The 25,818-nt window shown below is 37.3% G+C and overlaps 1 protein-coding gene across 5 annotated transcripts in view; it reads left to right on the top strand.

Annotated features, from left to right (window-relative positions):
- The window catches only part of UNC80 (unc-80 subunit of NALCN channel complex), a 225,172-nt gene that overhangs the window by 18,796 nt on the left and 180,558 nt on the right, over positions 1–25,818 (top strand). For all 5 annotated transcript variants that reach the window (XM_028112210.2, XM_088022040.1, XM_028112209.2 and 2 more), the window contains exon 7: positions 7,757–7,896. In XM_028112210.2, the coding sequence (XP_027968011.1) occupies positions 7,757–7,896 (140 nt within the window). The remainder of the gene's footprint in view (positions 1–7,756; positions 7,897–25,818) is intronic.

Raw genomic sequence — 25,818 nt, 5'->3', positions numbered from 1 at the left:
CCGACCTGGAGGCGAGGACTGGGAGTGCTGCTGAGGGGCGCACAAGCCAGGCTGCTGCAGTTTATAGCAGCACAGACAGAAACGGAGACACTGTGGCCTGGAGAGCTCACTGAAGAACAGACTGCAGTCTCTCTGCTCTGAGGCAGAGGGTTGGAAACGGTCTCTTCTGCTCTGACTCTCGGAAGAGACGTGGAAAGCCACCAGGGAAAGCTGCCAGAGAACAAAAGCCCCAAAAAACCGGTTCCCACTGAGCCCATCCCCACCACAGGGGGGCAGGGCAACTCTGCCCAAACAGGGTTGCCTGAGTAACAGCATGGCAGGCCCCTCCCCCAGAAGACAGGCTGGGAAAACAAGAGGCCAGCAACCCTAAGGTCTCTAGAAAACAGGTGCATCTTGCTTGGGTTCTGGTCAATAATTTGGACTCTATACATTCCCTTAACCACCCCTCAACAGAATGACTAGGAGGAGGAACCCCCAAAATAGGAAAGAGGAGGCCAGGGAAAAACTCAGAATCTATGAAAATAGAATCAGAGAAATAGGTGACACCATGAAGCATTCCAATGTCAGGTAGCTGAGAACTTCCCTAATCTGGGGAATGAAACAAATATTCATGTCCTAGAGGCAGAGAGGACCCCTCCCAAGATCAAGGAAAACAGGCCAACACCCTGGCATGTAATAGTAAAACTCGCAAATCTTAGAACCAAGGAAACCATCTTAAGGGCAGTTAGGGGGAAGAGATTCCTCATGTACAGAGGGAGGAACATCAGAATAATGTCAGACCTATCCACAGAGACCTGACAAGCCAGAAAGGCCTGGCAAGACATATTCAGGGTACTAAACAAGAAGAACATGCAGCCAAGAATACTTTATCCAGCAAGGCAGTCATTTAGAATGGATGGAGAGATGCAGAGCTTCCAAGAATGGCAGAAACTGAAAGAATATGTGACCACTAAGCCAGCCCTACAAGAAATATTAAGGGGGGGATCTATAAAAGGAGAAAGACCCCAAGAGTGATATACAACAGAAATTTACAGGGACAATCTATAAACACAAGGTCTTCACAGGCAACATGGTGACAATTAATTCGTATCTTTCAATAGTCACTCTCAACGTGAACGGCCTAAATGCTCCCATAAAATGGCACAGGGTTGCAGATTGGATAAAAAGACAGGACCCATCCATATGCTGCCTACAAAAGACTTATTTTGAACCTAAAGATACATCCAGACTGAAAGTGAAAGGATGGAGATCCATCTTCCATGCAAGTGGACCTCAAAAGAAAACTGGGATGGCAATTCTTATATCAGACAAATTAGATTTTAAACTAAAGACTGTAGTTAGAGGCACAGAAGGGTACTATATCATTCTTAAAGGGTCTATCCAACAAGAAATCTAACAATTGTAAATATCTATGCCCCCAACATGGGAGCAGCCATCTACATAAGCCAGCAGTTAACCAAAATAAAGAGTCATATTGATAACAATACATTAATTGTAGGAGACCTTAATACTTCACTCAGCAATAGACAGATCATCTAAGCAGAAAATCAACAAAGAAACAAGAGTTTTGAATGACACACTGGACCAGATGGACCTCATAGATATATACAGAACATTCCACCCTAAAACACCAGAATACTCATTCTTCTTGAGTGCACATGGAACTTTCTCCAGAATAGACCACATACTGGGTCACAAATCAGGACTCAACCGATACCAAAAGATTGAGATTATTCCCTGCATATTCTCAGACCACAATGCTTTAAAACGAACTCAATCACAAGAAAAAAATTGGTGGAAATTCAAACACTTGGAAGCTCTCTGCTCAAGAATGTTTGGATCAACCAAGAAATCAAAGAATAACTTAAACAATTCATGGAAACCAATGAGAGCGAAAACACATTGGTCCAAAACCTATGGGATTGCAAAGGCGGTCCTAAGGGGGAAATACATAGCCATCCAAGCCTCACTCAAAAAATAGAAAAATCCCGGACACCTGGGTGGTTCAGTTGGTTAAGCGACTGCCTTCAGCTCAGGTCATGACCTTGGAGTCCTGGGATCGAGTCCCACATCGGGCTCCCTGTTCAGCAGGGGGGTTTGCTTCTCCCTCTGACCCTCTTCCCTCTTGTGCTCTCTGTCTCTCATTCTCTCTCTCAAATAAATAAATAAAATCTTTAAAAAAAATAGAAAAATCCCAAATTCACCAACTAACTCTACACCTTAAAGAACTAGAGAAAAAGCAACAAACGATGCCTAAGCCACACATTAGAAGAGAAATAATTAAGATTAGAGCAGAGATCAATGAATTAGAAACCAGAAACACAGTAGATCAGATCAATGAAACTAGAAGCTGGTTCTTGGAAAGAATTAATGAGATCAATAAACCAGACTTATCCAAAAGAAAAGAGAAAGGACCCAAATTAATAAAATTATGAATGAAAGGGGAGAGATCACAACTAACACCAAGGAAATAGAAACAATTATTAGAAATTATTATCAACAACTATATGCCAACAAACTGAGCAATCTGGATGAAATGGATGCCTTCCTGGAAATCTATAAGCTGCCAAGACTGAAACAAGAAGAAATTGACAACCTGAATGGCCAATAAACCAGTAACGAGATTGAAGCAGTGATCAAAAAACCTCCCAAAAAACAATAGTTCAGCGCCTGATGGATTCCCTGGGGAATTCTACCAAACATTCAAAGAAGAGATAATACCTATTCTACTGAAGCTGTTTCAAAAAATAGAAACAGAAGGAAAGCTTCCAGACTCATTCTATGAGGCCAGCATTACCTTAATCCCCAAACCAGGCAAAGACCCCATCAAAAAGGAGAATTTCAGACCGATATCCCTGATGAATATGGATTCCAAAATCCTCAACAAAATCCTAGCTAATCGGATCCAACAATACATTAAAAGGCTCATCCACCACGACCAAGTGGGATTTATCCCAGGATGTAAGGGTGGTTCAACATTCGCAAATCAATCAATGTGATAGAACACATTAATAAGAGGAGAGAGAAGAACCATATGGTCCTCTCAATTGATGCAGAAAAAGCATTTGACAAAATACAACATACTTTCCTGATTAAAACTCTTCAGAGTATAGGGATAGAGGGAAAATTCCTCAAGTTCATAAAATCCATCTATGAAAAACCCACAGCAAATATCATACTCAATAGGGAAAAGCTGAGAGCATTTCCCTTAAGATCAGGAACATGTCAAGGATGCCTACTCTCACCACTATTGTTCAACATAGTACTAGAAGTCCTAGCAACAGCAATCAGATAACAAAAAGAAATAAAAGGTATTCAAATTGGCAAAGAAGAAGTCAAACTCTCTCTTTTCAGAGATGACATGGTACTTTATGTGGAAAACCCAAAAGACTCCACCCCCAAATTACTAGAACTCGTATAGCAATTCAGCAATGTGGCAGGATACAAAATCAATGCACAGAAATCAGTTGCTTTCTTATACACTAACAATGCAACTGTAGAAAGAGAAATCAGAGAAACGATTCCATTTACAATAGTACCAAAAACCATAAGATACCTCGGAATAAACCTAACCAAAGAGGTAAAGGATCTATACTCTAGGAGCTACAGAACACTCATGAAAGAAATTGAAGAAGACACAAAAAGATGCAAAAACATTCCATGCTCATGGATCGGAAGTATAAACATTGTTAAAATGTCTAGGCTACCCAGAGCAATCTATATCTTCAATGCCATCCCGATCAAAATTCCAATGATGTTTTTCAAAGTACTGGAACAAACAATCCTAAAATTTGTATGGAATCGGAAAAGACCCCGAATCACCAAGGAAATGTTGAAAAAGAAAAACAAAGCTGAGGCCATCACATTGCCCGATTTCAAGCTATATTACAAAGCTGTGATCACCAAGACAGCATGGTACTGGCACAAAAACAGACATATAGACCAATGGAACAGAATAGAGAGCCCAGATATGGACCCTCATCTCTATGGTCAAATAATCTTCGACAAAGCAGGAAAAAATATGCAATGGAAAAAAATACCGTCTCTTCATATAAATGGGCAGAAGGCATGAACAGACAGTTCTCTGAAGACATACAAATGGCTAACAGACACATGAAAAAATGTTCATCATCATTAGCCATCAGGGAAATTCAAATCAAAACCACATTGAGATACCACCTTACACCAGTTAGAATGGCAAAAATTGACAAGGCAAGAAACAACAAATGTTGGAGAGGTTGTGGAGAAAGGGGAACCCTCCTACACCATTGGTGGGAATGCAAGTTGGTACAGCCACTTTGGAAAACAGTGTGGAGGTGCCTCAAAAAATTAAAAATAGAGTTACCCTATGACCCAGGATTGCCCTCCTGTGTATTTACCCCAAAGACACAGATGTAGTGAAAAGAAGGGCCATATGCACCCCAATGTTCATAGCAGCAATGTCCACAATAGCCAAACTGTGGAAAGAGCCGAGATGTCCTTCAACAGATGAATGGATAAAGAAGATGTGATCTGTATATACAATGGAATATTACTCAGCCATCAGAAAGGATGAATACCCAACTTTTGCATCAACATGGATGGGACTGGAGGAGATTATGCTAAGTGAAATAAGTCAAGCAGAGAAAGTCAATTATCATATGGTTTCACTTATTTGTGGAACATAAGGAATAGAATGGACGACATTAGGAGAAGGAAGGGAAAAACGAAGGGGGGGAAATTGGAGGGGGAGACAAACCATGAGAGGACTATGGACTCTGAGAAACAAACAGGGTTTTAGAGGGGAGGGGGGTGGGGGGATGGGTTAGCCCAGTGATGGGTATTAAGGAGGGCACGTACTGTGTGGAGCACTGGGTGTTATATGAAAAGAATGGATCATGGATCACTACATCAAAAACTAATGATGTAATGTATGGTGACTAACATAACATAATAAAATGAAATAAAATTTAAAAAAATATATGTATTTCTAGGTTTTCCAGATATACAATAAAAAAGCCACATGGTTATGTATACTGGCATTAATTTAGTATTTTTTAGATGACCTACCTTCACTTCCAATTCAACACGTGCAAAATACAATTTTCTGTTTTCCAGCAACATTGGATCCTCTTTCTAACCGATGCATTACTGTCAGCAGTGCCATCATCCTTTCTCCCCTCAAAACAGCAAATGTTGGAGTCCTATTATATCTACTGTTTCCTGAACATTTGCTAAGTACAGACACTGTGATTTGTCTGCTATATTTTATCTATTCTAAGATATATATTTTTTTCACTTTTAACATATTTGAAGTCAGTTGTTTGATGATCTTTGGCCCCTTAAAACCTCCCTGCCTGGTAGCAGAATTGATAAGGTTGTCATTTTCATAAGATTGCGCAGCATGAATTTGTGATTTCCAGCATCTAACTTTGCAGAGTCAGGATCAGTGACTTAGAAGAATTTTTCAGAGGAAATAGTGGAACACTCTTTTAAGAAATAACACTTTGAAGAAATAACATTTTTGGCACAGAGAAAGTTACTCTATGGAAAAAGATGTATCAAAAACTCTGATTTAAAATTTAGAAATTTCAAGAATACCTCTACCAATTTATTTCACTTATATCGTCCTTTTTACATATACACAGGATGAACATATAATGAAAAGCTATGCCTAAATAAGTCTAAGTAAGATAGTGCTTTTAATAAATATATTAGAAAAAGTCCTCCCTGATAAGTGTCTTAGTTTGAGTTTTTTCTTATTTGAACATAAAATAATCATGTCTTATAACTGATGACATATTAGAGACAAGAAAATACGTCTCCTATTTCATTCTCCTTCCTCATCTCAATTTGAGTTCTTGCTGAGTCATATTGTTTTATCTTGTTATGTTGCCCACATGTGTTCTTTATTCTCTATGCCCGCTACCACCCTCTAAATCCAGGTCCTCATAACTAGATTGCAGCTGGAACCACCTAATTGGATTTTTCTACCTCTCGCCTCTCCTGCTTCACATAAATACCACCTAATGATGCCTGACTAATCTTCCTAATGCATCATTTGTTTATTAACTCATCATTCTACAGAGGCTTATTATATGCAAGGTTGCCATTCTTTCTTTATATCCCTTGCTCCCTAGGAACCTATAGTGGATTTCTTTTACCATCACCTCCAGACCACACTCTTCTCCCTGGTTCTCTGTGCCTTCTGCCACCTAGCATCATTTTTCTTAAGTGACCTTGTTTACCCCTTCAGTTAGTTAAGCACTGCTTCTCATATATAGAACATGCTGCTTTAGCCTCTGGGTGTTTGCTCAGACTGTCTCCTCTGTGTGGATTACTATCTTTCCTCTTCATTGCTTGTCTAAATTTTATCTTTCTTTTAAGGACCAATTAAGATCTCAACTCCCGCATGAACTCCTGTCTAATTACTCTAAATCTGCACTATCTCATATGGCAGCCACGAGGCTCATATGGCTCTTGAACACTTGAAATAAGGCTAGTTTGAATTGAGATGTGTTCTAAGTATCAAATGTACACCAAATTTTGACTACTTAGTATTAAAAAAGGAATGTATATCTTAATGATCATTTTCATATTGATTATATGTTGAAATGATAATTTGGGGTTAAACAGAATATAATATTAAAATTTCACCAATTTTTATTATTTTTAAAATTAGATATGTGTCTCATGTTTGTGGCTTGTATTATATTTCTATTGGGCGTGCTACTCTAACCTATATTCATCTTAAACTTAACTGTAAGTTCTTGATTTCAAGGTTCAGATTCATCTAATACTTTTTTATCTCCCAAATTACCCAACATGAAGCACACATAGCATGCTCATTCTAAAGGATTCGCTAATCTAGTTCAGAGGACTTATTTTATGAAATTTTTAGCAGTGTATTTGTCTCTCTATGCATCATGGTTGGACAGTGCTTTCTTATTTTACATATGAAAATAGAAATTATGAGAACTAAAATACTATGATAAATGTTTGAGGGTCTTCATACATAAGTGAAGAATTTCATCTGTAATATCTATGGAAAGACAATGTCCTGTTACCTGAGCAGAGTTGTACTTATTAGCTAAATGTCATTAAAATAAGCTACTCTGCAAGAGAATCGCTGCATTTGTGCTTAACAAATCCGAATAAAGGTCATCGTCTCCAACTGGAAAAATGTATCCCATCCTCCTTTAATGAGTGACAGAAAGACCTGAAACCTGTGCTTCAATTCTCATTTTCTGGCTTCAGTTTGGTCAGCTCTTACTAACCTGGTTTCCAGCTCAGGCCCTACTCAGCTCACCTCAGTATTGGCACATCTTTGATGAGTTGGTGGTTTGTAACTCTTCTACAGATCCTGCGTATGTGGAGGTGAAAAAGAAAAGAATCAAGGGCAAAATGAAATAAAGTTTATGAAAGTACTTAGCTGAATGCTTAAAATAACAGACATGGTTCTCTAGAAGTCTTTTTCCATTCGCTCTTAGATGAAAGCAAAATCCCTTGGTCTATGACCTTGTAGTTAGCTATGCTATAAAGAAAAATGTTCAATTTTAAAAAACAATATATGTACTATGATGGCTAATTCTAGAGGCTATATCTGAAGGAAAAAGAAAGGAAGGGAGGGAGGGAAGGAAGGAAGGAAGGAAGGAAGGAAGGAAGGAAGGAAGGAAGGAAGGAAGGAAGGAAGGAAAGAAGGAAGGAAGGAAGGAAGGAAGGAAGGAAGGAAGGAAGGAAGGAAGGAAGATTAATCTTTTATCTCTACCTCCAAAAGGGACTCCAGGTGGTCTGTGAAACTTTCCAGTCAGATCCCATGTCACCCAAGGCCACGATTTCAGGCTGCCACCGAGGAAACTCCTTCGATGGAAGTCTGTCCTCCCAGACTTCCCAGGAAAGAGGCCCATCACATTCCAGGTACATAATTGCAATGTTAGGGAAAAAATGTTTTTCCTTGGTCACTCAAAAGTTAAATATGCATTTTTCGCTACCTGTATAGTCTCTGTTCCTTAGAATGTGTCAGTGCATGATATGTGTATACATATTCTTGGTCATGGTGTATTTAGATTAATAATTCCAGCTATGAATGGCTCTCATTTAAACAAACTTGGGTGGAAGTGGAAAGACCTATCTGAAAATAAGATGTCTGAATTAGATGATATTTTAAATATTTAAATGCAGAAATTCAAATTATGCTATCAAATATACTGCAGGGACGTGAAAAGATCTGCTAATCTATTGTGTAAGAATACTTTATATCAGCAGATCCTCATGTTAAAATGGGTGCTTTTAAAATACCCACAGGGAATTGAAAAGGTTGTTCTTTGTAGACATTACAACGCTGCCCTTGTTAGCTTGTGTATGTGGTAAATTTGCTTCCGAACGCCTTCCCTTGGGACAGACATCAATCGTCTTCTTCCTGTCCCCACCCAAATGATGGAAGCCTGAATTCATGAGGTTTGCTTTTGAACCCAACTAGATCCTACACTTAGCAGGCAGGAGTCCCTGAGACAATTTGTGTATCCCTACTTTCAAATGAGGTTACTATCTCTAATGGGTAGTATTTTAAAAGGAAGCATTTCTTAAAAATGGTTTTATTGAGGTATAATTTATATACCATAAGATTCACCTATTTGAAGTGGACAATTTAATGACTTTTAGCAAATTTATAGAATCATGCAACCAATACCACAGTCCAATTTCAGAACATTTCTGTCATGCCAAAATATCCCTTGTGCCCATTTCAGTCTCTCCCATTCCTACACCCTACTCCAGATGATCACTTAATATATTTTCTGCCTATATAGTTGAATTTATGGAATTTTCAAAGAAATGGATGCATACCATATATGGTCTTTCCATCTGGCTTCTCTCACTTAGCGTAACGCTGTAGAGGTCCATCCACATTACAGCATGTACAAGTAGTTCCTTCCTTTTTATTGCTAAAGAGTATTCTGTTGTGTGGGTATATCACTTTGAAGTTCTCCATTTATCAGTAGATGAATATTTGGGTTGTTTTGACTTTTCATCTATCATGAATAATGCTGCTATGAGCATTCACATACAGGTTTTTGGGCAGGCATATGTTTTCAGTTCTGGTATCCTAAGTAGATATGTAGGAGTAAAATCGCTGGGTTGTATGGTAAATTTATGTTTAATTTTTTAAGAAACTGCCAGCCTGTTTTCCAAAATGGCTGCACCATTTCACATTCCTATCAGAAATGCAAAAGAGCTCATTGTTTCTCTCTCTCCTTGGCAGCAATTGTTCCTGTCGTTTTTACTATAGCCATCTTCATGGGTATAAAGTAAGAGCTGATTGTAGTTTTAGTTCATATTTTCCCTAGTGACTAATGATGTTAAGTATATTTTCAGGTGCTTATTAGCTATTTGAATATCTTCTGTGGTGAAATCTCTATTCAAACCTTTTGCCCAAGTGTTAACTGGATTGTTTGTGTCCTTATGATTGAGTTGTAGGAATTTTATATATATATATATTCTGGATACAAGTCCTTTATCCACAGATATATCCACAGATATCTCCTCTCAGTATTATCTTACCTTTTCATTTGGTAATTTTTAAATCATCTACTTCCTCCTGGCACCAGAACCGGGCTACATGGGTATAGCATTTTTTAACGAATTCTTAGAATTGTTGAAAGCATGAAATTTTATGAATATAATTGCTTTTTACCCCAAATACTACTATGTTGTGCTTTAAAAAAATAATATGCAAAGAGTTTATCTTTGTCTCTTTATTTGGGAATTTAAAAGGAAGTGGCCCAGTTATATGATCTTTTGCTGGTTGAGAATATGAATATTGGCAGCGTTAGTTGTGTAAGCAGAGATTGTATTTATCCATAGGACTTACCATTCTAGGTCATTGGTGATAATGAGTACTTAAAATCTTGTCATTTTTAATGTGGAAGGAGCCCTGTGAAGATCACCAACTCAATCTGATGCACTAACAACATTTTCACCACTTAAACCCTTTCAGCAATGAGGAATTTAGTATTCTTGGATGAAGTTCATTTCATTTTTAGACAGCTCTTTTTAGTGTCATGTCCTTCTTACATTTGTTTTTTTTAATTTAAACTCAATTAGCCAACACATAGGTTGGCTATTTGTTTAGTTTCAGATGTAGTGTTCAACAATTTATCAGTTGTGTGTCCTTATATTTGACCAAATTTTGCTCTTCTGTATTTTCTGTCTATGATTTTTATATTAGTTTTCTACTTCTGTGTAACAAATTACAACAATTTACTGGCTTAAAACAACACACATTTATTATCTCACTCTTTCTGTATGTCAGAAATATAAGCACAATTTAGCTGGCTTCTTTGCTTTAGGGTCAGACCAGGCTAAAATCCAGATGTCAGGATGGGCTGCAGTCTCATCATGGGTTTGACTGAGGAAAGCTCCACATACAGGTGCCCTGAAGTTGCTGGCAGAAGACTGAAATTCATGTTTTCCTGTTGACTCTTGTCTGGGAGCTGCTCACAATTTCTGGGTGCTGCCCACAATTCACTGCCGTGTGGCCCTCTCCATAGTTACCTTACAACACAGCAGAGAAATTCTAATTCCAGTCTACTAATACAGAGACTTTGTAATACAACATGATCACAGGAATGATATCTAATCACCTTTATGATATTTGTTGGTTGTAAGAAAGGCACAGGTCCTGCCTGCACTCAGGAGAGGATTATAGGTCATGTGACTACCATCAGATGGGAATCAGGGATGGCTCCCTTAGGTCTGTTTATCACTGTCCTTTTGAAGTTGTACAGACTCTTCCCAGATTAACTTTCCATTTATTCAAAAGTAGCTATTGTGAAGGACGCCCCCCTCCACACACACACCAAGACTTCCATTTTACTTGATGACAATAGTAACTCACTAACAAAGTTATCAAGGGCATAATTAAATCAGATTTGGGGAAAAGGTATTTACTTTGGATACAGACTAAACAATAAGAACTATCTTTCATTGGATATCTTTTATATGCCAAAACAAAACTAGTGTCCTTACATTTATAATGTTATCTAAATGTTTATGTATTTATTTTTGTCTTTAAAAATTTTTTTATTGGGGCACCTGGCTGGCTCAGTCTGTTAAGAGTCTGCCTTCAGCTTAGGTCATGATCTTGGGGTCCTGGAATCAAGCCCCATGTTGGGCTCCCTGCTCAGCAGGAAGTCTGCTTCTTCCTCTCCCTCTTCCTCTGTCCCTCCCCCCTGCTTATGCTGTCTCTCTCTCTCTCTTGCTCACTCTCAAATAAAAGTCTTTAAAAAAATTTTTATTGAAGTATAATTAACATACAGTGTTCTGTTAGTTTTAGGCGTATAATGATTCAACAATTCCATACATTTCTCAGTGTTCAAGATAAATGTATTCTTAATCTCCTTCACCTGTTTCATCCAACCCCCCACCTACCTCCCCTCTGGCAAGTACCAGTTATCTCTATTTAAGAGTCTGGCTTTTTGTCTTTTTTCTTTGTTCATTTGTTTTGTTTCTTAAACTCCAAATATGAGTGGAATACTCTATGGTATTTGTCTTTCTCTGATGGACTTATTTCATTATTTATATGCCAAGATTTCATTATTCTTCATGGCTGAGTAATATTCCTGTGCGTGTGTGCGTGTGTGCGTGTGTGCGTGTGTGTGTGTGTGTGTGTGTGTGTATGCCATGTCTTTTTTATCCATTCATCCATCGGGATGGATGCTTGGGTCACTTCTATATCTTTGCCATTGTAAATAATTCTGCAATAAACATAAGGGTGGATATATCTTTTCTAATTAGTGTTTTCATTTTCTTTGGGTAAATACCCAACATGGAATTATGTATTATGGATTATGGCAATTCTATTTTTAATTTTTTGAGGAGCCTTCATACTGTTTTCCACAGTGGCTGTACCAATTGGCATTCCCACCAACAGACCATGAGGGTTCTTTTCTCCCCCACATCCTTGCCGACACTTGTTATTTCTTATCTTTTTCATTTTAGCCATTCAGACAACTATAAAGTGATATCTCATTGTGGTTTTAATTTGCACTCCCCTGATGGTGAGTGATGTTGAGTATCTTTTCATGTGTTTGTTGGCCATCTGTATGTCACCTTTGGAAAAATGTCTATGCAGATCCTCTGCCCATTTTTAATTGGATTAGAGTTTTTTTGGTATTGAGTACTATAAGTTCTTTATATGTTTTAGATATTAACCCCTTATTGAATATATCATTTGCAAATACCTTCTCCCATTCAGCAGGTTGACTTTTAGTTGTTGGTGGTTTCCTTCTCTGTACGAAAGCCTTTTATTTTAGTGTAGTCCCAAACATTTAATTTTACTTTTGTTTCCCTTGCTTTAGGAGACATATCCAGAAAAATGTTGTGATCACCAGTGTCAAAGAAATTACTGCCTGTGTTTTGTCCTAGGAGTTTCATTAAGGTCTCACATTTAGGTTCTTAAGCCATTTTGAGTTTATTTTTTTGATATAGTATAAGAAAATGGCCCAGTTCCATTCTTTTGCATGTAGCTGTCCAGTTTTCCCAGCATCATTTGTTAAAGAGACTGTCTTTTCCCCATTGTATATTTTTGCCTCTTTTGTCATAGGTTAACTGACCATGTAAGCATGGGTTTATTTCTGAGCTATTTTGTTCCATTGATCTATTTGTCTGTTTTTGTGCAAGTACCATACTACTTTGATTACTGTAGCTTTGAAGAATATCTTGAAATCTGGGATTTTGATATCTCTAGTTTTGTTCTTTTTCATGAATGCTTTGACTGTTTAGGGTCTTTTGTGGTTCCATACAAATTTTAGGATAATTCTAGTTCTGTGAAAAATGGTGTTGTTATTTTGATAGAGATTGCATTAAATTTGTAGATTGGTTTGGATAGCATGGATATTTTACAATATTTGTTCTTCTGATTCATGTCTCTTAAGTGAATGTTAGACAAAGGTTGTAGCAGTGTCAAAGTTTTTGCCCTTAAAGAGCTCATTTTCTAAAAAGGTAATTAAAAGTAATTAAGTAAAATTATTTGTAGACTACTCTAAGACTATGAAGCTAATGCAAAGGAAAAGAATGGGAGGGAGGTTCTTTCTCCTTGAGACCTGCATGATATGCAGGAGACAGCCTCAGGAAGATCTGGAAGAACCATGTAGGCAGAGGGAACAAGTCTAAAGGCTCTGAAATGGGAATAAACTCAGCATGTTTCAGGAACAGCAAGAAGGCTAGCGTGACTAGGGAGTGGTGCTGAGCAAGGGGGTACATGTAGGGAAACAGGTCAGAGAGGCTGTGAGGGGTCCAGTCACACAGGAGCCAGGAAGCCATGTTAAGAAGTTTGGATTCTCTCCCAGGTGTGATGCAAAAACCACTGGAGTTGTTGGAACAGTAGAGTGCATTAGCCAAATTGCATGCTTTAAAGGTCATTCCGGATGGATTACGGAAAAAAGACTGGGAAGGCAAAAGTGGACACACAGACTAATTAAGAGACTGTCGCAATGGCCCAGGTGAGAGAGCATATGGCTTGGTCAGAGTGGAAGTGGTACAAGTGGAAAGGCTAAGATGGGGCTGGAATTGGGGTTCATTTACAGGACAGAGCTGACATGACTGGACCTGGGGAGTGAGAAAAAGAAAGGAATCAAGCATAACTCTGAGACTTTTGGCTTGAGCAACTGCATGAATGGTGATTAAATTTAGGAGATAAGGAAGGCTGGGAAAAAGCATATATAAAAATACTTGACTCACTCTCATGTATCTCTTTACCATCATTCAAGCCACTCATCTCCCTGTGCCTGGAGTACTGCAGTAGCCTACTTACTAATCTCTTCTTATTAAATCTTGCCACCATCCAGGACAGAACAAACAGAGTAAAAATAAAAGGCAAACCACAAAATTCTTACTCTTGAACTCTTTTAATGCTGTCCAGTGCTATCAAGATAAAATTCAAAATCCTTGATGAACCCCTTAAGGCTCCACCTCATTTGGCTGCTGTCCGGTTCTCTAGTCTAACATTATGCTGCTCCCCACACCTCAGTGACTAAACTTCAACCCTTTTTTAGACTTTCAAACTTCCCCTTAGCTCTCAGATTTGGAGTATGTTATTCCATCTGTCTGCATCATTCTTCCATCTATCTCCATTTAACCAATTCCTGTTCCTTTATGACTCAATTTAAATATCATTCCTTTTTTCCCTGGAGAGGCTCTGGCAGATGTTTAATACTTTCACAGAACTCCATGTTTTCTCTTATAGCATGAGTAGCACACATTATATAAATAGTTGTATGACTATTTGTCCAATAGTTATCTCCTCCACTAGACTATAAAATCCACACACAAGAGAAGGGACCAAGTCTCTGTTACTTCCTGCTCTCTCTAGTTTCTGGCACATGACCTTCACTGAAGGGTACTGAATAAGTGAATGAGTTTAATTTTTACAACAGCCATGCAAAGACCTTATTATCTCTTTTAAAGATGTGGAACTGAAGCAAAAAGAAATTAAATGGTTCCCCCAGGGACACACACAGGAAGTGGAAGAGCTATATTTGAACCCAGTCTAGCCAATCACATGGTCCACAGTCTTCTCTACTCCCTCATGAAGAAGTAGGTCTAAACCTTTCCAGACGTTTTCTTTGGCTTCTCTTCCATGGCCCTCCTCTAATTCGTCCTTTTTTCTACTTAAATGAGAAATTATTCAACATAAGATCAGAGGTGTGATTTTTATATGCTTATGCATCTTTAATAGACTTACCAAGAAATTTAGTTGGAGTTATACCCATTTATTAGTTATCCATTGCTGCTCCAAATTACTCTGAAATTGAGTGACTTAAAACAACAAAGGTGTTACCTCACAGTTTCTGTGAGTTATATATCCAGAACCAGCTTGGCTGCAGTTGTTCTTGGGTCAGGGTCTCCTTGAGGTTACAGTTAAGATGTTTGCTGGGACTGCAGTCATCTGAAGACATGATTGAACTGGAGGATCTGCTTCCAAGATCACTCAGGTGGCTTGTGCCTGGATGCCTCAGATTCTGAGGCCTCTCCATAGGGCTACTCACCGTATGGCAGATGACTTGACATGAAATGAATGCGGTGTGTGTGTGTGGGGGGGGGGGGTTCTATTTTAATAATTTCAGAAGTAATGTACCACTACCTCTTCCATATTCTGTTGGTCACACAGATCAAAATAATATGTTTTAGGAAGAAACTATACAAAGGCATGAGTACAACAAGGTGAGGATCATTGGAGAGATCTTAAAATCTGGCTACAATTGTTTGCTCTCTGGCTCCCAAGGATTCCCTTCTCTTTCACATGCAAAATACACTTACTCTCACCAAGGTTGCCCGAAATCACATCCAATTACAGGATCAAATCAAAGTCCAGATCTCATCATTAAAATCAGATCTAGGTACAAATGAGGTACCTCATGTGTATGATTTAAGTACAATTCCTTTATTATAGTTCCTCTCAATCTGTGCACCTGTGAACTAAAAAGACAAGTTATCTGCACCCAAAACACCCACATACAATGGTGGGATAGGCACATGATAACTGCTGTGGACATGTCTATTTAAAGGGAGAACATAGGAGGCACTGATCCATAGCAGTTCTGAAATCAAGATGGACAAAGGTTGGAAACTTCTTGATTAGATCTCAGTCCCATTCTTGCCTATGGCTCTTAGCTCCACCCTCTGGGCTAATGATCCCATGCTCTAAATCAGCTTTCCTTTTTTAAGAAAGATAGATGTGTTTATAGCTGAGTAGTTTTCTCAGCTTGCTTACTGCCAGTAAAATTTGGGAGATACAACAGCCTCTTTTAACTTTTTACTGCTTTGGTAGGGTTTTTGTTACATTTCTTTAAAAACTTTGGGAGTCCACTGTGAATCTTATTGGGGCCAACTAGAATAGACAAGTCTCTTTGAGATAGTCCTTTCTGTAACTTGGAGAAAGGTTGAAGAACAACACCCTTAAGTTTCTTAAAAGTCTCCACCCAGGCCGCCTGGGTGGCTCAGTTGGTTAAGTGACTGCCTTCAGCTCAGGTCATGATCCTGGAGTCCTGGGATTGAGTCCCACATCTGCTCCCTGCTCGGCAGGGAGTCTGCTTCTCCCTCTGACCCTCTTCCCTCTCGTGCTCTCTCTCAAATAAATAAATAAAATCTTTTTTAAAAAAAAGTCTCCACCCAACCACCCCCCTTTGTATGTGAATCACACTTTCAAAACTTTTAGAGGACCTTTTGTCTGGTGGAATAATATTCTGAAGCAAGACCTTAGATCATTCTGATGTCCTAAAAAGATTTTACAGTTTCACCCTTGACTTTATCTTTAGACCATGTTTTTCCAAAAATGCCCTAGATTTGATGTTTGCTCAGAAGCCATTTCTTAATTTTAGCATTATTTCCCATCTGGAGAGGCTGAGAGCTTTCAAAATCATCAAACCTGAGCTCATTATAATAGTTCTTCAGTTAGGGCAAATATTTTATCTTTCAATCTCCTGTAAGCAGCAGGAAAAAATCAGAAGACACCTTCAACACTTTATTTGGAAATCTTAGATCACTGACTTTGTTAGGCATGTTTCTTTAACTCTCCATATCACAGCAGGCAGGTTTTGCCACTACCTAACAAGGATCCTCCTTCCTCCTCTTTTCAATGTCATCTTCCTTACTTCCCTTTAAGCCCTTACCAACAGCCTCCTTAAAGTTCAGGATTTCTACTAGTAATTTGTGCAAGGCAATTTATGCTTTCATTTTTTAAGGATTATTTTTATTTTAGAGAGATAGCATGCATGGGGGAGTGGGAAGAGGGGCAGAGGTAGATGGAGAGAGAAACTGAAGCAGACTCCATGCAGGATGCAGAGCCCAACACAGGGCTTGATCTCAGGACCCTGAGTTGGAAACCAAGAGTTGGACATTGAAGTGACTGCACCACCCAGGTTTCCCTATGCTTTCATTTTTTTTTAACACTCTTCAAAGTCTTCATAGCCTCTGCCTACTGCCTGATTCCAAAACCATTCCCAAAATTTAGGATGTTATCTTGGTATGAAAATCTGCATTAACTATCAATTGTGATATAACAAATTACCCAAATTTCTTAATAGCTTAAAGCAAAAGACATTTATCACCTGACATAGTTCCTAAGGGTCATGAATCCAGAAACAGTTTAGCTAAGTGGTTGTAGCTCAGGGGTCTGTCAAGATGTTGGCCAAGGCTGCTGTCATCTGGAAGTTTGAGTGTGAGACTGCTTTCAAGCTCACTCAGATGGCTGTTGACTAGAAGCTACAGGCTTCACCATCCAAGCCTCTCCAAAGGGCTGCTCATGACATGCCAGCTGGCTTCCCCCAAAACAAAGTATCCCATAAAGAGAGGGAGCAACCAAGATCAATGCTTCAATGTCTTTAAACCTAATCTCTAAAGTTGACATGCCATCACTTCTGATATATGCTATGAATCATACCAATGCTGGTATAGAGAAGGCACCACCTAAGGGTGTGAATACCAAGAAACAGGGATCATTGGAGCCTATTTTGGAGGCTGGCCACAACAAACAGTAATGATGATGATATCACCATCATTTTAGATATAATTATGACTGTATCTCTACATTTTCTTCAATTATTGAGTATTCTCATATTCCTCCTTCACTAATTCTGTTCTGTACTATCCAAAAAGTTTAAATGTAAGTAATTTCTACCTCAAATACTATATTTGGTCTGACTTTTAAAAATTATTAAAAGCAATATCAGGGTGAAATGTTGAGGTCATAAAATACCCAGAAGCTTATATTTCTTACATAATTTTTCTCAGCCAGAATATGCATTGGAAATTTGCAAATATAAATTGCATATGATATTTCTTTGACAAACTGCAAGGTTCAAGGTTTCCTCTTTGTGGATGGAAGTTGTTTTTTCCATTCTCTGAGATTACCACATTTAAACATCTATATACATATGCATTTCTTGACACATACATACACACAATCACCCATGGCACATCCACACCTACATATGTGAATTAGACATGAATCAGTGGCACTTTAGAAGAATGAATTAGGTCTTCTCTCTGCCTAGCTGCAGAGGCTGGTTACCATGGAAATGATGCACAAGGTAGACCTTTCAGAAAATGCTAATGTTAATGTGTCTTTGTTGGAAGAGTTCATGTATTAATCAGAAATGAAAAGAACTTTAATAACAAAGCAATGCAAATATCTTAGAAACAAAAGCTGTCTGCTTGTATCAAACAAATACAATTCATCATCTCTTTTGCTCTGACTTTGACTGAACAGAACATCACTCTTCCCTGAACTCTGCAATCAGTGAGCAGGTAGCTAGTTTTTAAAATTAATGTGAGATTTCATCTTCAATTACCATATGCACAGACTTAATTTCTGCTTTGTTAAATACTGTGTAGGGTCAAAACTGATTTCCACAGTTCTCTGCCTCCACAGATTATTATTTCCAGAGTGTTTTTCTGCCTTAGATGCTCTCTACTAGCATCCCCCCAGCCCTAATTAATAATAACTTGGTTTCCTGAAGCCATAGTTGCATGGAAAATATGTTAATGAAATTTTTAGATTTTTTGACAGTCAAAAAAGTTGTCATAATGGGTTATTTATTTTATGAATATAAAAGAAGCATATGCTAATTATAGAAAAAAATTTAAAGGTATAAAATATTTTTTAAAGTAAAAATCATCAATGAGCTCATCAGGAAGATTTAAATATCATTCATTTTTTGTATGTATACTTCTTTTCATTATTTTTACATATACCATTTAGAACAAAAGTTGTATTCGTACTTTAATAAAATTTTCATTTTTTTCTACAAAGTGACTTATAGAATAATAGAATATTAGAGTTAGTAAGAGCATTTTTATCAGATCACACAATGATAGCCCCCGTACCATCTTTTCCCAGTTATGTAAGTTTTTCACTCACATGTTAATTAGATTGTTAATTAAAATGAGTTTTACCAGATTAGTGACAAGTTGGTGATCTGATAATGCTCTCTTAAATGAAATTAAACATTTATTGATGATTCTTGCTTTTTATTGACTACTCACCCCAATATTGCTCAAAATTTAAGACAAATAAACTCGTCCTTGAATAACACCTAAAATGAAGGTACTCTGGGTTATAAATATTTGCTACGGAATGGTCTTCAACTTCATTGTTGTTTCAAATGGGGTCTCTTTAACTATTAAGCAATTTAATGTGAATTTACTTAACAAATTTTTATTAACATAAAGACCCTTTTAGTCTCTGATCACAGCCTTATGTTGGTGGAGTCTTGCTGTTGTGTAGTCCATCTTCAGCTGAACTGATATGATTTGTCAGGAAGTAGTTAATGACCACAGGACTCAAACTGTGCAGTTAATAATTACTTTCATCAAATACATTTTGTATGTAGAGAAAGACATAAATTTAGTCCTCTGGCACCCTTAGGGACAAAACTGTCAATATATCATTCAGTTAGTGTTTCCATATAGGAATTGTTTTGGATATTGGCCTACAAGAGCAAAAGTCATACATTACATGTTTCTCTAGGGCAATTGCTCTCCAATCTTATTAAGAGTGTTTAAGAATTACCTGGAGATATTGTCTAAAATAAAGATTCCTGGGCTCTATCCCCAGCAATTCTGGTTTAGTGAGTCTGGGGTAAGACCTGGGAATGTGCATTTTTAATCAATTCTCTTCTCCCTATCCACTTGGGATTCTCAAAGAACTTGTCCACTGACATCTCATTATATGGAACACTGCTCTTGGATTTGAAATAATTTATGGAACTCCCTAATCTAATTTACAAACTGGAAACATTTGGGAACACTGAGGTATGGGGCAGGAAGTAAGGGGTAAAGATAGCTAGTCCAAAGGGGGGGAAATAATTCTGTTGAACTGCTAATATCTCCCTTAATCACAGCAGCCTAGTCAAGAAAACAATAGCTTTCACAGGCTCTTATAAGTCCAATGACTGTCACAAATACTTGAGGACCTAAAATTACCCAGCTGGTTGCCAAACCAACCTCATACTTTGTCTTTTCTTTAGGAATCCAAGACTATAGCACTGGGGTGGGGTGGGGGGAATCCTATTATTCTAGGTATAAAGACAGCCTGAGAGAAGTGGGGTAGTCCATGCTTTTTTAAGAAAGAGAAATGGAGGTGAGAGGTGGCAGAAAGAGAAGTGAAAGCCTCTTAAGGTTATGAGAATCGAGGTTATTTCTTTCCCTCAAACTGAGCTTTAGGATGTAATCAACCAGTTTCCTCCTGTAATCTCAGGATGAAACAAGTGGTATCCTGGTCAGTCTGAGACAAGATTAAAACAGGGGTTAGTAGCAAAGGTTTGGACTGGATATATAGGGAGGCCATAGGTACGCTGGTGCCTGTACTCCAGAAGGACTACCAGCTCTGGGCCCTGAGGGAAGGGAGGGAGCAGCTGTGGAGAACTCTGTGGAGAGAGTCACTAACAAGAGCTGTGACCACAGATGGCCTAGGTCAGTCCGAGGTCACAGGGCCAGTCCTAGGCGAACCTCTGAAGGCAAGGAGTCTTGGGGAAGACACCATTGTCCTTCTGCTGTCAGTCTCCTGTGAGAGCTTCCTTTTGCCAAATCCAGTTAGGAGCCAGAGGCAGAGGAAGCCTTTGGTTGAGTCTTCCAGGGCAGATGAGTCTTCCAGGGCGGATGAGACTTCCAGGGCAGGGAGATAGAGAAGGACAGAGAGGGAATGGGGTCTGGAAGTGGGGGCTGAAGACAAATCAAAGTAAAAGATTTCCTGCCTGGGATGGGAACCTGAATTTTGAATCTAGCCCACATGCTCCTTATGAAAACTTGGCAGCTCATAAAATTCTGAGACTCGGGCTTTTTATTAAAATGGCTACATAATAAAAAGTTAGAGGACAAAATCCTTTGAAAGAACAGACCTAACACATCGCCTTGGGGATAATGAGACTAATTTGGGCAAAAAAACATATATACCTATACATACATATAGACGTATATACATATTTAACATATATAAGTATTAAAATCATGTATTATGTATTTGTTACATATAAATGTATGATGTTATATATAAGTATATGTGTATATGATATATAGAGCATAGAATATATTATATATAGTATATATATATAGATGTACTTTATACAGATCTACTTTATGTATAAATGAATAGCAGATTTTTAGTCCCTATTGATAAAAATCCAAGGTCTTAGCTAATGTTCTTTAAAGAAATCCAGAAAAGTATACAACACCTAAGTGTTCAGTTTTATATCTTTTCACAAGTGGATACAATAATTACGCTGATAAAATAGAACATGATAAGCACCCTAGCCTGTCACATCATATAACATATAAATAATATTTGGCAAATACATGCCAGCATTGATTTGCCCCTTTTCCTTTGGCTAATTTTCAGGATGTTCTCTAGTTCTTTACTCTAACAAAATTGATGCCATAAACACCTTTGTACATGTCCCCTTGTGTGCATGGGCAGGAGTTTCTCTAAGATAGAGTTTCCCCCAGGAATGGAATTTCTGGAGCATAGGGTAAGGACAATTGAAAATTTACTAGACGCCGCCTAATCGTACTCTGAGTTTACCAGCAGTGATGAGTGTTTCTGGTTTGTCACACCCTCAGCAATACTTCCCATCTTCAGGCTTCTATAGTCTCACAACTCTGATGGATTGTGACTTAAGTCCACATTTCCCTGGCTATTACTGGAGTAGAATACCTCTTTCTATTTTGTCTCTCTTTAGGTTTCTCTTTGGCAAAATGTCCTTCCATACCCTTTGCACATTTGAGCTGTTTGTCTTTTCCTTCCTGATTGATGAGCATTCTTTATTAACAAAAATAATAATTCTTGGTAGGCTAAAGACTTACAGGTATTTTTTCTACTTTGTAAATCTTCACTTTTTTTTTTTTTAAAGATCTTATTTATTCATTTGAGAGAGAGAGAGAGAGAATGAACATGAGCAAGAGGAGGGGGAGAGAGAGAGAGGAAGGAGCAGGCTCCCCGCTGAGCAGGGAGCCCAATACAGGACTCCATCCCAGGACCCTGAGATCATGACCTGAGCTGAAGGCAGATGCTTAACTGACTGAGCCATCCAGGCACCCACTTTATTTTTTTAATAGAAATTTTAAATGTGAATAGAGTCAAACTTATCAATACTTTTAAAAAATAGTTTGGAATGTTATCTTCTTTAGAAATCCTTTCATACCCTTGGTCATAAATATTTCTGTTTCTTCTGTTTTGCTTTTAAGCGTCTTCAGTTCATCTCAGGTTGGCTTTTTTTTTTTTTAAATACAGCTGTATGAGAGATGGGTATGTTTTTTCCCACATAAATAGCTGATTTTTCCTTCACCATTTCTTAAATATTTATTTTCCCGCAGATTTGTAACTTAGTCTCTGTTGAATATCAGATTTGCACAACTGTGAGGGTATGATTTGGGGCTCTTCATTCTTTTGCATCACTCTGCCTGACTCTGTACCCAAATATTATTATCACTCTTTTCTATTATTATAGCACTTTTCTAATTTTTATTATTGACTTTAATAAATTAATAATAAATTTTATGAAAGGTTTTTCTGCACCTAGTGAGAAAATCATGTGGGTATGTTCTCTTGTAATCCTTTTAGGTGGTGAATTACTTTACTACATCATCTTTAAATTCCTAGGAAAAAACCAAGTTTGTACATGGCTGAATATAGTTTGTTTGCATTTTATGTATCTTTTTACATCAATGCTCATAAATGAGACTGGCTTCTGATTTTCATTTCCTATGCTGTGCTTGTCCTGTTTTAGTAGCAGTGTTATCCTGGCCTCATGAAAAGATTGTTTCCTTTCTTTTTCCTGTCTATGGAACACTTTGTATGAAATGGGAGATACCTATTTCCCTAATGATTAATGGAATTTAGCTGTAAACCTTCTGGGCTTAGTGAATTTCTAAAATACATTTTATTTCCCACAGTTCAGTTTTTAAAGGTTGTGGGTCTAGAGTTTGGTTGGATAAATGTGTTTATCTAGATATTCACATTTTTGATCACAGTGTTCATAATGTTTCCCCCTTTTCTAAAATCGTTACTATATCTAGGTATGTCTGCATTTTCAGTGATAGTATTGTGATCCCACGTTTTACTGTATTTCTTCATTAATTTTTATTAGTTTTGTCAAAGAAATAATATTTGGTTTTGTTAATCCTATCTAGCTTTGTCTTATATTTTGTTAAACATGCTCCTATCTGATGTTCCGTTTTTTCCTACTATTCAGGGTCTTCCTTTTTTTAACCTGTTTAAACATTTTTTAGTCTTTTTTTAAATGTAGATGCTTCTCTCATTATTTTTTATATCCTTTATCTTGATAGAAGCATTTAAAGCTCTAAATATCCCTCTAATTCCAAATGAGCTATATCTCACAAGTTTTTTTGTGTGGACTCATTGTCATTCCATGTAATATATTAAAAATTCTCATTATAACTTTTTATTTGACTTACGAGTTATTTCAAAGTATGTTTCTAAATTGCTAACCCATTAGAGCTTTTTCCTTCCTTCCTTCCTTCCTTCCACTATTGATTTCTGTTGGGATTCCACTGTGGTTAGAGGACCAGGTTTACATGAAATATTGAAACTTCAGTTTCTTTTGAGACTTGATTTGTAAACATTTCCAAGGTGCGAGAAAATAATATTAAGTGTATATTCAGATCTCTTACATTCTTACTAATCTCCATTTGTTTGATCTATTATTTGTTGAAAAATATGTGTTAAAAATACTACTGATATTATTTATTTGTCAATTTCCCCTTACAAGTCTCTTAGGCTTTACTTTAAGCATTTGGAAATTTTGTTATCAGGTATATACATGTTGAGAGTTAGTGTAGCTTCCCAGCTAATTTTTTTTAATTAGACTTTTGGTGACCATCTTTATATCTAATAATATTTCTATGTCAAAGTCTACTTTCATCATTGCTGCACCAATTTTATTTTAGTTAGATTTACATTCTGTACCCATTCTCTCCTTCCCAATTTTATAATTTTCTTTTGTAACTAACATGTGGCTAAACTTTGTTCTTTGAATCTAATGTCACCATTTTTGTCTTTTATCTCATGAGCGTATTCAGTATTTATTTTTATAACTGCCATTTTGGATTTTTATCTTCCATTTTATTTTGTGCTTTTTATTTACTCTGCTTTTTATGTGTTTCTTTTCTCTCTTCTCTTCTTGTTCATTGACTGAGTTTTCTCTAAATCCCGTTTTCCTTCTATTGGAAAGATATAGTTATCTTTGAAAATTTAACATGGATATTTGACTATTAAGAGTCATAATTCAATAAAATCTCAACCCTCCTTTTGAACAGCAAAAGATCTTTCGAATGATACTCTCTCCCTTATTATACATTGTTATCACCACAATCAAGATAATGAACATATCTCCTTAAAAGTTTTCTGTGATCCTTAGTAATTTTTCCCCTTCCCACCCACTCTTTCTCCATCCCCAGGCAACCACTGATCTGCTTTCTGTCACTATAGATTTGTTTGTAGGCTTCTAGATTTTCATATAAATGAAAAACAGTCTTTTTTTTTCATCTGGCTTCTTTTACTCAGCATAATTATTGAATATATCAATAATTCTGACCTTGTTATTGCTGAGTAGTGGTCCATTGCATGGATGTACACAGCTTGTTTATACATTCACCTGTTGGTGGGTATTTGTATTGTTTTAAATTTGGGGCCATTACATTCTTCTTAAGTACTTCTCTATTCCAGGATTATAAAAAAATAGCCAAAATGTTTTTCTGGTACTATTATGTTTTTATATTTTTATATTTAAATCTTAATCTGTCTTGATTTTATTTGGTGAATAAAATGTGATAATTTGATAGGCTAAATTATATTTTTCTGAGTATGTGAATTACGCCAATATTATTTATTGACTAATATATCCTTTGTACTAATTTAATGCGTGACTTTTTTGATATATTAGGTTCTTATAAATATTTGAATCTTTTGTAGCTCCATATTGTATACCACTGAATTCTTGTCTATTACTAAATCAGCACTAGTTGGCCAAATATTGTTGTAAAACACACATTAGCATTGGACAATTTACACCCTTTTACACTTCCTTTTATATCTTTCTTGATTACACTCAAGGTTTTATTCATTCATCCATTAAATTTCAGAACAGACTCATTGATTTATAAAAGATAAATCCCTTTGGAATTTTGTTCAGAATTTGTGATGCTATGATTTATAATAAGAAATATATATTTGGCCTTACTCCCTGTTTCTGTCAGTAAGCTCCTATTTCCTGAATGATGAAAGCAACAAAGGTGACTTTTGTTGTTAATGAGGTGACATGTGGACTGCACTTAAGACTAGAAGCTGATTGCCAGGAGAACCAACCATGTGATTAGAGGGTTAAAACTTTTAAGTCCTACACCTGATCTCCAGGAAGGGCTGGAGTTTGAATCAATCGCCAACGGCTAATGATTTAGTCAATTATGCCTATGTAATGAAGCCTTCAAAAGATGCCAGAAAGGGTGGGGTTCAGAGAGCTTCTGGGTTGGTAAACACGGGGAGGTGCTGGGAGAAGACATGGAAGTCCATGCCCCTTTCCCATACCTTGCCCTAAGCATTTCCTCTGTCTGGCTGTGCCTGAGTTGTATCCTTTTATAATAAATCAGTAATCTAGTGAATAAACAGGTTTCCTGAGTTCTGTGAGCCATTCTAGAAAATTAATTGAATTCAAGGAGGGGATCATGGGAACTTCTGATTTAGAACCTGTCAGTACGAAGTACAGGTAACAACCTGGAATTGCAACTAGAATCTGAAGTTCAGGGGTGGGGTGGGGGCGGGGAGCGGGTCTT

This window comes from Eumetopias jubatus, unplaced genomic scaffold (assembly GCF_037043125.1).
Source record: "Eumetopias jubatus isolate StellerSeaLion01/CBP00866 unplaced genomic scaffold, mEumJub1_p1.0 scaffold_3, whole genome shotgun sequence".
Lineage (NCBI taxonomy): Eukaryota > Metazoa > Chordata > Mammalia > Carnivora > Otariidae > Eumetopias > Eumetopias jubatus.
This window is presented reverse-complemented; position numbering and strand designations above follow the sequence as displayed.